Source organism: Mus musculus, chromosome 1 (assembly GCF_000001635.26).
Source record: "Mus musculus strain C57BL/6J chromosome 1, GRCm38.p6 C57BL/6J".
NCBI classification, from domain to species: domain Eukaryota; kingdom Metazoa; phylum Chordata; class Mammalia; order Rodentia; family Muridae; genus Mus; species Mus musculus.
In genome coordinates, this window is record NC_000067.6 from 15,853,205 (window position 1) to 15,866,205 (window position 13,001).

At 40.8% G+C, this 13,001-nt stretch overlaps 1 protein-coding gene across 1 annotated transcript in view; it reads right to left on the reverse strand.

The window, feature by feature from the left end:
- Positions 1–657: 657 nt before the first annotated feature.
- Positions 658–13,001, reverse strand: part of Sbspon (somatomedin B and thrombospondin, type 1 domain containing) — a 38,861-nt gene continuing 26,517 nt past the window's right edge. The window contains exons 3-5 of the mRNA NM_001033288.3: positions 7,057–7,147; positions 5,685–5,861; positions 658–2,658 (exon numbers count right to left, since the gene is read on the reverse strand). Coding sequence (NP_001028460.1) covers positions 2,541–2,658; positions 5,685–5,861; positions 7,057–7,147 — 386 coding nt within the window. The 3' untranslated portion in view covers positions 658–2,540. The remainder of the gene's footprint in view (positions 2,659–5,684; positions 5,862–7,056; positions 7,148–13,001) is intronic.

Below are 13,001 nucleotides of genomic sequence, written 5' to 3' on the forward strand. Positions count from 1 at the left end.
TAATGAGCCAGGCTGACAGTCTGCCTAAAAGAACTCTTATCCTCTGATGATCTCTGATCCTCCGACTTTCTTGTGTTTGTGTCTTCTAACTTCTGTCTCTTTAAAAATTCACTTTATAAAGAAGAAAGATGTTGTGTGTGTAGTTCTGAGGCCTGTCTGTCGGAAAGGCTGTCTTTCCTTCATACATACCCAGTGGCAGCTGGAATAGAAAGTTGGCTTCAAGTTTAGTTCCTTTGGGGGCACACAGGTTTTGCTCTGTTTGATTTTAAATAACCCACTGATGCTGAGAGAGTCTGCCTCTTCAGGATCTTTGTTCCTCTCTAGGTGACCTAGTTTTCTCTTAGCGAACAAGGGTTATCTTCAAAGTGTCCCCCTGCTCTGAGAGAGACCTTGCCTTTCAGAAGAAAGATCCGCCGTGCTAATTTCATCTTATCTGAATGACAGAAAATGAAGCTCCTTCCACCTCAGCTCACTCTTGCTTAGCCATCAGGAGAGTCTCATTTTCGTTCACTCTTTAAAACGTGTCCCAGTTGCTAGAGTGCTTTCTTAGCATACATAATGCCCTAGGATCACTCTTCAGTACCAAAAAATGAGGGTGAAGGTGCACACCTGTAACCCTAGCACCTTGAGAGGCAGAGGCAGAGGAATTAGAAGTTCAAGTTCAAGTAAACAGTGGGTTTGAGGACAATTACATGAGAAAAAAATGATACATTTAAAGTCGCTAAGCTGAGACTGCCCCTCCCCCCTTCTCATCTATGTTACCCACATAATTTATGAGGGAAGGAAGATAAGTAAGCTTATATCTCTCACCTAAACCTAAAAGTTGCATACCTCTTTCCATTCACTTAAGTGGTTACTTATGCCTCAGAGTGCCCGACCAAACATCCTGGAGCTACCGGTAGTTGTGAGCTACCGGTAGTTCCCTGGGTGCTGAGAACTAAACCCCAGTCCTCTGTAAGAGTAATGAGCACACTTAACTGCTAAGCCAACTTTCCAGCCCCCAAATTAAAGGTTTTTGTTAAAATTAATTTTCTATGAAAATACCTTTGGCAGTTAAATAAAAATAAAATCAGAAATACTATCAGGAGACATTTGCTACCCCTTTAAGCTTCTTGTTGGCCACAGTAGTTAAATGATCGGCACCAAAAAGTCTGCATTTTAGTTAGCTATGTTAGTGAGTGATTAGTCACACCAAAGGATTTATACCATTTAAGTATTGATTCAATTCTTCAAAGAAACTATCCTCAATTTTAAGCCTGCTTCAAAACAAAGCCAGGCTGAGGTCCTATAATGGAGTCTTGGGCATAGTCAGGATGATCTTCACTGAAGTCGAGTCCCAGATGAGGAAGCTGGACCAGATGACTGCAGATGCTGAGAAACAGCTTGCCATCCTAGGCCTGTGAGCACACCATGCCACTTAGCCACAAACTCAGTTATCTCCCAACCAAGGGTAAAGCTAATATTCTCTGAGTAGGAAGGAGATCATAACGTTTGCAGGAAAATCTGTGTTTTCTACCCTCTGTGCCATAGGGAGAAAACTAGCGAGCACCTTTAACTAAGCATGAAGTCAGACATTAAAAGATATGTCTTATTCTGCTTCAGCCTCTATACTTTGAGAAATCTTATATATGAATGATGATAGAATGCTAATAATTGAAGCAGTTGGCTAATTTGGTGCCAAAATGTCATGAAAATTGTAACTTTTTAAGAAAGTCCTATTGATCTAGCATGAATATTTGATCTTTTCATCTAAACCAAATTTTTTTTACTTCCTTAAAAATGTTTATAGCTTTTCATTATAAAACATCTTTTGAAATTTTGACAACTTTCCCTGTGGAAAATTATTTATGATGATTTACTTGAAGCTAGTTTAGAATTTATAAGGGTAATAAATAGTATAGGAACTTTATGGGTGAAAGTTCACATATATGTTTTTTTTTTTTAAAGTGAGAAGCTCTTAAGTATAGGTGGCCCTGAATACTAGAAGTTGGGAGGCAGAAACAGGAGATCTCTGAGTTAGAGGTCAGCCTGATCTACAGAACAAGTTCCAGGATGGCAAAGGCTACACAAAGAAACTCTGTCTTGACCTGTTCTTCCCACAAAAGCAGACAGATGTCTATTAATTAGAGGCCAGCCTGGCTACGTAGTGAACTTCAGGCTATATAATGAGAACCTTTAATTTTTAAAAGAGGGAGGGTGAGAGAAAGAGAAAACATAGGTGCCTTAAACAACAATTTGCCCCAAACTGGAGCACATGGTAGTGATTCTAGTATAGACATGTATGCTGTGACCAAATGTAAGGTAAAAGTCTACAGGCCATAGGAGCTTTTAGTACGAGTCCTTAACTCATTAAAAATAAAAACCAAGAGACTGTGGTCTACCTTGAGAACTATCCCTAAATGTTCTTTCTCAGTGGCAAAGCGTAGCAATGCGAGAGTCCAGGTCCCTGGCGCAGCTTTTGGAGGCCTCGGAAGCTTTGAATGCAGCTTGTCAATACTCGGCCCATTCACACGCATGCTCGGAAGTCGCTCCCAGGTGCTCTATATAAAAATGAAGCGGTGCACATCTGGACATGAGCACTGTTCTACTCGACGCACTTTTTTCCAGGTTCCCTGACATCGAGGATTGCCAATGGCTTGCCAGCGAAGAGTCTGATTTCTGAAACGATATTGGAGAAATGTAGGTTCTACTAAAATCAAGCCAGAGGAAATTCGATTCTATGTAAATCAAACTTATTTAAAGAGTTAGTGTTTTTAATTTGTGTGTATGAGTGTTTTGTCTGTGCATATGTAAGTATGCTATATGATTATCTGGTAAAGAGGGTGCTTGGTCCCCTGGAGCTGGGTTGTTAGCCTCTATGTGGATGCTGGGAACTGAATCTAGGTCCTCTGCAAAAGCAGCAAGAGGCCTTAATTACTGAGCCATCTCTCTAACCATTGTTGTCTTTAAAACTAATTTGCTGGCTGGTGTTATGCCAACCTAATACAGGCTAGAGCCATTCAGGAAGAGAGAACCTCAACTAAGAAAATGATCCCCCCAGATTGGCCTGTGGGCAAGCCTATGGTACATTTTTTTTTTAAATTGATGCTTGATAGGAGAGGGATCAGCTCACTGTGGGCAGTGCCATCCTTAGGATGATGTACCTGGGTGTTGTGAGAAAGACTAATAAGTCAAAAGGAGCAAACAAGTAAGCTATGCTCCTCCGTGGTCTCTGCTCCAGTCCCTGCCTCCATGGTCCTGCCCTGACTTCCCTCAATGATGAACTTAATAAGGTTAAATAAACCCTTCACTTCCCAAATTTCTTTTGATCATGGTATTTTATCACAGCATTAGAACCATATAATATAGTGATCACAGTTTCAAAGTTTATTAAAAGTCAGTTTTAAAATTATTTATTTTTTTATTTTACATGTATGAGTGTTTTGCCCAAGTGTATGTCTGTGAGGGCTAGAAGAGAGGATTGGATCCCTCTGGAACTGGGGTTAGTTGCTGTGTGGGGGCTGGGAATCAAACCCAGGTTCTCTGGAAGAATATCCAGTGCTCTTAACCACAGGGACATCTCTAGCCCCTCACACCTTCTTTACAGTCACAAAGAAGACTTCTTTATACTGGGCTATGTCAATAGAAGTTACAAATTGATCCCTATGCAAGAATACTTGTTCAGAGAGTTGCTGCTGGCCTTCACAACCGTTTCTCTCAGGTAAATGTAGGTACTACAACAGTGGTGTGTGCAGGTTTAAGTCAGGAGAGTCTACCCAGAAGGCCACTTTCATCTTATTCCAACTCTCTGATTTCATAATGAAAAATGGAAGAACTACAAGGGAGCAAAGCCAGAGAATTAAAAATATTATTCATTAAGTCACTCATATAGCAACCAGGGTTTAAGTGCTTTCTTTATTGGGTATAAATTGAATTATAAATTCATTTAAAGTCAAAATAGAGATGAGGTATTCAGAAAAATATTAAATCCAATTAGGTTTCATTTGATATGAATTCCTTACCCACTTTATTGCTCACATGGTGAGCTCAATAGAGACGGCTAGCCACAAGTGACTAATAAACATGAACCAAATTATTAAATATTAAAACATGATGGGAATAATGACTAATTGGACAGGTCAGTCTTTTACTTGTAATCTGTTTTTACCATTACATCTGACATGATGGAAACCTTTATGTGTGTGTGGCTAAATTGGTTCTTGTCGAGCTGTTCCAGGGATTCCTTCTAGCTGTAGATGGTATTAGGTCTAACCAAAAGTGAGCGAGTGCAGGGCCGGGAGAGGCTTGCAGGGAGACACAATGGCAGCAACTCTGCTCTCAAGTCACTGGGGTGTGACTCGCCTGAGCAGGACTGGCACAGTGTGGCCTCTAACTTACCCACCCCTCCTTCTGAATGGACTTGGGAGTTAAGGATGAATGGTAGGTCTCTAAAAAAACAAGATTTTATTGTTTTATTATGTAATATGTGTGTGGGTCTGTCTGCTCAGGAACCCAAAGAGCCAGTAGCAGTTGTGAGTCACCCAACCTGGGTGCTGAGAAGTGATCCTGGGTCCTCTGCAAAAGCAGCATACAGTCTTAACTGCTGAGCCAGCTCGCTGGCCCCAACTTCTATGTTCTTAAGAATCAGAAGAAGGCAGGTATAGAGCCTATTTTTATAATCCCAATATTATATGAGTCTGACTCTGGAGGTTTGCCATGAGTTCAAGGGTACCCTGACCTACATAGTAAGTTCCAGGTTATCCTTGGATAGAGTGGGACATTGTATCAAACAACAACAAAGAGTTAAAGAAAAATCAAAAGAACAATATTTCATGACACATGAAAGTCATCTGTCTAGTTATAGTTTTACTGCTGTGAAGAGACACCATGACCAAGGCAACTCTTTTAAGGACAACATTTAATTGTGGCTGGCTTATTAAAGGTTCAGAGGTTGAGTCCAGTATCATCAAGGTAGGACTATGGCAGCATCCAGGCAGACATGGCGCAGGAGTTAAGAGTTCTGCATCTTTATCTGAAGGCTGCTAGAAAAAGACTGGCTTTCAGGGCAGCTAGGATAAGGGTCTTAAAGCCCCCACACACAGTGACACACCTACTCCAACACGTCACACCTTCTAATGGTAAAACTCCCTGGGCTGAGCATATAGAAACAATCACACCATCCGATATTTTGGCACTCAAAAATAAAGTTTTGTTAGAACAAAGCCTTAAATAGTATCAATAGCTGCTTTAGTGGCCAGATTCAGAGTTAGTTGTTATGACAAAGAGTATAGTGGATGAAAAGCCAAAAATAACTGCTTTCTGATATTTTATAGAAAAAGTTTTTAGGTCCTAACCTAGGAGTTTACTAAAACTCTGGTTCTCAAGGGCGAAGGGCGTGGCATAGTCTTAAGTCTCCAATGCAAGAGACTCTATAGTACCTTTGGAGTGATCAGGTTTTTGGTAGTCTTTGGAGAGCTTCCTCTGAAATGAATTCCAATAACCAAACTGGTCTGTGTATTTCTGGTCCAGAGAGCCTCCGAGTCAGTCCCATAGTGAGAACCAAAGCCCTGGATCTGAGTCCCTGGACAGGTTCTCCTTGCTGCCCACATCCTGCACTGATATGCTGCATACTGCTCAGCTCTTTATGACTTAAAAGGATAGATCCTCAGGATAAGCAGAAAACTATGTCAGTTGTCCTTCCTTACCCATCAGAGTCCAGACCATCTCCAGAACAACGTAGGCTCACAGAGTTCATAGCTGGTGGCTGACAGTCTACACACACTGTGTATCCCTCACGGAGATACTGCATCCATCGAGTCAGGGGACTGTTGACCAGAGCACAGTGAGGAGTCAGGGACTCTGTCTTGAACTCCATACAGTATCTGGAGCAAAAGAAGTCAAGAAGTCACTTACTCTACTCAGAAGTGGCCCAATACTGTAGGAAGTCTTAAGGAGGAGCCATGTCAACCTCACATGGTAAATATCACTCATTCCTTACTTTTGAGGCAAGGCTTCACCGTGTGGCTCAAGCTGACCTAGTAGCAATTATCTTGCCTCAGTCTAAGTGCTGGCATTACAGATGTGTCACAGTGCCCATCATATGTACATGTATACATGCATGGATACATATGAACATGAAATTGAGGTCCAGGCTCACATAACTCAGATTGACCTCAAACTCAGCTGGCCCTGAACTCCTCCTGATCCTCCTAACTCCACCCCACCAGGAATTCAAGGATTACAAATGAGCCACCACCTTGCTCAACTAAATATTATCCTTTTTTTAGAATAAAAATAATCATTAATAAAATTGCTAAAATAGCAGCCTGAGGATCTGATCGTGTGGTTGTTAGGTTATCTGATAGAAGAAGGGTGGGTCCAGGTGAGCATGGAGGTGCCTTCCAGCCGGCGCATGTCATGTTAATGGGAAGCCCTCCAAATGATTGTGTGCGCAAGTTTCAGATTCACAAAACAGTTTATGAAGACCATCGAAAACTGCTAGGTGTGGTGTTGCAGTCTCTTGAGTTCAAGGCCAGCCTGGTCTGCCTATTGGGTTCCAGAGCAGCTGGGCAATTTCATGAGATCTTGTCTGAAAAGACTCTCAGAGGAGCATCCATGTACATGTTCAACACACAGAACCTCCTTTTTTGGTATTTGTTTACTTCCAGAGATAAGCCCTGGAGACACAGCAACTACAGCAGCATAAAACTGGGAAGAAAACAAATACTTTCCAAATCTGCAGTGGACTCATGTTCTACCCAAAGCTAATGAGCAGGCATAAGAAAGCAAAGTCAAACGCATTCACTCTTTCTGAAAGACTGGGAAAGCCAGGAATGGTGGCTCCCACTTGAGTCCCAGCACTCAAGAGGCAGAGGCAGGTGGATCTCTCAGTTCCAGGCCACTCACTACAGAGTGAGTTACAGGAGAGCCAAGGCAACACAGGGAAACCCTGTCTCTGGAACCAAGAGGGAGGGAGGGAGGGAGGGAGGGAGGGAGGGAGGGAGGGAGGGGAGGGAGGGAGGGAGGGAGGGAGGGAAGGAGGCAGGCAACATAACTAATTTTAAAGCAACAAATTACCCAGCATCCTTAGTGTGTGTAGACCACTGTGGAGATACTGCTTGTATTATTCTCTTCTTGTTGAAGACAGAGCTAGTTATGAAGGCAGGAACTAGAAAACAAAGAATTACATTGTATTTGTGCAGCCAAAGTACTCAATAAGATTTCCCAAACTGGGTTCTGGGCCTGTCTGAGATCTCTGATTCCATAGCCAAAGATCTTAGTGGCACAGTATCAAATGAGACTATTGCAGCATCTTCTGAAAGCTCACTTAGTGTTTATATGCATCTACATAGCTATGGAGGGAGGAAGGCCTCTGGTGAGCACATTTGCCTCCTGGCATGAACTTGTAAAGGAAGGTGAGGGGCCAAAAAGAAAAGCCAGCAAATATAAAAGAAAATGGAGAGGGGCAAGGAAAAGAAAGCAGTAATGGAGTTTATAGCATGAGAAACTGAAGAGAGAGGTAGACAAGAGATGAAAAGGCAGTGTGAATGAAGCTCAAGAACAAATACAGGAAAAAGACCAAAGAAAGAAAAGAGGAAGAGGGAGAGAAACAAGCAGAGGGAATGAGGAAGACCAGAAGAAGCAAGGGAGAAAACAAGCCTATTAGGAACCAGAGCCTGGAAGCTTTGTTCCACTACCACCCCTGCCGGGGCACAATACCCTAGTGTGGCTGCCCAGCACCAACAACCCTGGGGAAAGAAAGATTCCTGTGGCCCCTTTCCCTATCCTGTCCAAAGGGAGGGAAGCAGCCAGGGATACTTCCTCCTCTTATTGCTTCCTTTAGCCCTGATATCTTATCTCTGTTCCGTCACTAAGCCTCTAGTATCTAGAAGTATCTATTGATAAGCCTTCATGGTCCATCACTGTACCCCTGGTACTCTTACACACTTAATACATGGTTGTACAATAAGAAATGGAGTAAAGACGTGGGATCACCACCAAGACACAAAGGTTCTACATTCTCTGGTCTCCTTTATGCAGTGATCTCTTGGTGTCTGAGGCTGTTGGTTTCAGGACCTCTAAAGCATACCAGAACCCTTAGGTGTACTAAGTCCTTAAATAAAATACTCTTAAACACCTCCCCTGTTGCACTTTTTAAGTGCCAGGATCAAAATTTAGGACATCACACACAATAAGCACACACTTTATCACTGAGTTACACCCCCAGATACACCCATATACTTTAACTCACGTAAAAAATACTTAAAATACCCAATGTGGCACAAATTGTTGTTATTGTTTAGCTAACTAAACTGTAGATTAAAATCCCAGATACGATTCCCTAGAATTGAATGTGAAGGTTGTGAAAAATTGGCAAGAGTGAAAGATGTCTGGATGTGCCATGACCAAAAATTAACACAAAGTCAGACTTTCAATGAATGCAAACTTTCTGGCAACATGCACCCAAATGAGTTACGCGACCTCACTACAGCCTTGATTCTGAAAATGTATGCTTTGCACTGAATACACCATCACACCAAGAAGCACTGACTAAGGCATTGGCTCAACTACTGTTTGCGGCAATTGTATATTAAGGTGTATATTGTTTTTAATGTAGATGCAAAGCTTTCTCCTCTTATTGAAATATAATGGCTCAATTATGGTAAGCAAAGATTTGATGTTGTCATAGAAGTATTAACTCAGTATATCTTCTTATAGTGTTGTGTTAGAATGCTTGAATTTAATAATGCCTGTTTGGGCCCAGAGCTGATCCTGTGCCACAGGGCTCCATACCCAAGTAGTGCTGAGAGAGAGCTGGCCTCCCAGGAATGTAGACAAGCCTGTGAATGCAGGTAAAACCACCACTGCTGCTCAGGGGGACCCAACTGGAACCCTCAGGACACAGAAACCGAGGAGCAGACTGGAACAGGAGCCTTCCAGTTTCCGACTGTGCCCGGAGCTAATCCTGTGCCACAGCGTTATATACACAAATACCACAAGGAGAGAGCTGGTCTCCCAGGAGTGCCAACACACCTTGGAGCACAGATAAGACCACCACTTCTCTTCAAATTCCTGGCCCAAGAGGGAACCACCCAGAGCCATCAGGACATAGGAACCAAGGAACAGCTGGGCACAGAATCCTTCTGGTTTCTGTCTGCACCCCACAGCTGACCCTGTACCACCAATCTCTGTAGTCTCCCCTCCCCCAGCCTGAAACCTGCTTGCTCAGGGGTGGAGCTTCCTGCTCATTCGTTCTGCCACGCCCACTGCTAGAACCTGCGGAGCCACACACGTGCACCTTTCTACTGGACCAGAGATTATTCGGCGGGAATCGGGTCCCCTCCCCTTTCCTTCATAACTAGTGTCGCAACAATAAAATTTGAGCCTTGATCAGAGTAACTGTCTTGGCTACATTCTTTTCTCTCGCCACCTAGCCCCTCTTCTCTTCCAGGTTTCCAAAATGCCTTTCCAGGCTAGAACCCAGGTTGTGGTCTGCTGGCCAGACACAACAATTGGCGCCCAAAGTGGGGCTGAGAAACGGCAAAGGATTTTTGGAAGAGACGCTGCTGGTTCGGAGCTCCATAAAATAAAGGATAAAGGAAATTCATACCGGAGAAGGTATGGGCTAAGCTGAGACAGCGTTAAACCCGAGCGCTGGTTCACTTAGGTTCAGCAGTGAGGAGCTGGGTATCAGGCGGTAGGCCGTAGCTCTCCGAAGCTACATGAGGTGTGAGAAAAGAAAGGGTTTATTAAAAGGAATAGGCGGATTGCCCCAGTTAATAAAAAATGCATCATAAGGGAGGAAAATGTCCCAAAAAGCAGAGAGAAATTTCTCTCTGGGCCTTATAGCAGGAGTACTCTGTTCCCTTTTGTGTCTTGTCTAATGTCCGGTGCACCAATCTGTTCTCGTGTTCAATTCATGTATGTTCGTGTCCAGTCTGTATAAATGAATGTTCTATGTTTTGTGTTGGATAATAAAGATGGTATAAAAAACTTTATCTGCAAAGCCGAGAGCTGCCACGTGTTTCATCCAGGAATCAGACACGTGGCGGGAGGGCCCCTGCTGGAAAAACTGTTCGTTTTAGGAAATAAAGGCGAGTGCACAGCCTCTAAGTTTCAGAGTAAAAAAGCTAATAAATGGTTCATGATTAATGTGTTTGACAATGATAAAGTGTTTTTTATTTTTATGATTGTAGCTACAAAAATTATTATTCTCTGATTGGTCTAAATGTAACTGCTTCATTTGGTTCTTTTTTATTGGTAATGTGCTCTGAGTGTTTTCACAATCAGCTCATAAGTTGTTGGTTAAGATTAATAATTGTTACATTGCTACAGATGGTTAGTGTTAAATTTGATAACTCAAGTTTAGAGTCCTTCCGACACATGGCATAAAGCAGGCCAAGAGGCTGGGTCTCTAAAGATATTTCTAGTTTAGGTAATAATTAATGTGGTTCGTATCCTAAATAGTAAAATTTAAGATAAGATTTAAAGCAATGTCTTTTTATTAAAGCATTAAAGCTTGCTTTAATAGGTATTCATAGGTATTAATTGACATCCAAACTTCGTAATATGATAGTAATGCTTCTAATATTGATTTTAAAAATAATAAATTGTTTTAAACTTGGGTTTTGCTTTCCCAAGGTTATAGGTATTATCCTAACCTTGCACAAAAAACTTAAAAATTATGGTTAAAACTGCTATTGTTCCATTGACTGCAGCTTTCAGTTTGATTTCAAATTTAAGATCTTTAATTCACCTGTATACTGTAATTAAGATAATTACAAGAGTAGTCATCTTATGAGAGCGCTCATACAGCTCACTTCATACAAAACTGTGACAAAGTTATCTAGTTATGTTTGTCTTTGTAAGTAGATTAGCCAAACAGTTTGGTTATAGTTGCTGCCTAGCAGGAAACTGTAGTACAGACAATTTTTTCACAACACTAAAGTTGTAAAAAACGTTTTAACTGTAAGTCATCTTAAGAAAGAGTATCAAAATTTAGAGGCGTAGACAGTTATATTGTTTCTCTAGAATTGGTCCTTATTACAGGAGGGCCAAGATGCTCAGATTAAAAAGTATTTTACGTTTGAGTCAATGCAGGGCTCTGGGCAGCCCCAGAGCGGCTTGTGGCCTTTCTTTTGTTTTACAAACAGTGCCTGAAAAAGATTTTTCCCTGTGTTCAAGAAAAATTCTTTTTAACAGTGTTACAGATCTATTCAGATGTTTAATAATGCTTAAATTCAAAGAGTTTTGCTTCTAGTGAACTGTAATCACTAGAAAATTTTGCCTCTAGGTATGGCTAATATAGCTTTACATTATGTAAGAAAAATTTTTATTGTTTCTGCTTCTATACAAGAAGCCAAGAGTTTTAATCTTTCAGTGTATATTGTTTCCTAAGTAAAAAGTATTTTATTAACTAATGCTTCTTGAAGTTTACCTTAAATCCTTGCTCTCACCCAAAAGATTCAGAGACAATATCCTTTTATTACTTAGGGTTTTAGTTTACTACAAAAGTTTCTACAAAAAATAAAGCTTTTATAATTGTTATTAATTGGTAATTAAAAATTGGTTGTGCCCAAAACAATTCTTTGGCCAGAAAAAACATTATTGTAGTCATTTTTCTCATCCTCCCAGCCGATCGTTGGCCCACGTGGGCCCAACTAGCTTCTGTGGGGCGGAGTCTTAAGACACAGTTTCCCCTGTTCCAGCACAGATGATCTAGTTGTGTGCTGTAGATGGTGTTTTAAAATGCTGAACAATCAAACCTTAATTTGTATATTAATAGTCAATGCCATATCTCTGAGCTCGCAATTGCTTAAATTGTTCATCCCTCAGATACTATTAATTCTCAAATTTACAATTGCTTATGCATATTTCTAGTTAATAAATAAATAAATAAATTATGCACATGTGACTCTTAATAACTTTGCAAGCCTTCTAGTTACAACCGCTCCTTAAGAAAATTGATTAAAAGTGCAATTAGTCACTGCCCCTTTACAGCCAAGTATTTAAAATATTTTGTCAACTAGTTATTAATTCAAAAGTTTAGGTATTGTAAAATTTTAAAACTTTAACTTCTTAAAAGACAAAAGAGAAAAATTCTATCCCCGTGCATACTATTTAGTGCATTCCCATGCACACTATTGAAGTCTTACCTTTATTTTCAAAATCTAATATTTTAATGTCAAAGAGTTTAAGAAAAGCTTTATAGTATCTTAAAGGGATCTACTTATTGGCTTATAGATTAATCCTAAAACAGCTACCTTATTAAAAAAGGGAAAAACAGGTTTTCTCCACAGAACGCTACAGAAACATATTAGTAAATTCGTGTGACGAGCTGATAGGTAAGTTGACTCATGTCCTAATTGAATTGACTAAAAAACTAAATTAAATTCATGTTTTAGATCCATCCTTACTTGTCATTTTTCCAGTTTAGACTAGCTTCTAGCCTTTTAACTTTATGGCAATAGTACATCAGAGACTGTATATTCAGACTTAGTAAAATTAGTCATTTAATAGAGTCATAATGATTTTTCTCTTTTCTTCAGTGTGACCAGCCATTCTAACTCAATCTCAGACTGGTCTAATATTCAGTCCAATGTTAGAGATTCCTATATTCTAAATTACCTAGCAAAGTTAATTCAGAGCACATCCCCCACTCCCCCTAGATCCCTAACCTCAGAAGGATTGCTGGCCTTACAGCTAATAGAAAAAGCTATTAAAGAGCAATTGCTCACTTAATACATTGGTAAAATAAAAGGACCCCCTGACTAACAAATGGAAGGGTCCAGATCCAGTTCTAATTTGGGGTAGGGGCTCAGTTTGTGTTTTTTCACGAGATGAAGATAGAGCACAGTGGCTGCCAGATAAATTAATTCGTCAGATAAACACAGATTCTAAATCTTCTAAAGTATCACCTTGAGGACTAAAATTCCTCTTTTGCTTAAAAGTCAGCTTAAGGACTCAGGCTGCGAAAAAAGCTACTCTCTGAGCCAGCTCCCGACAGGAGGCCGGAGACTAGC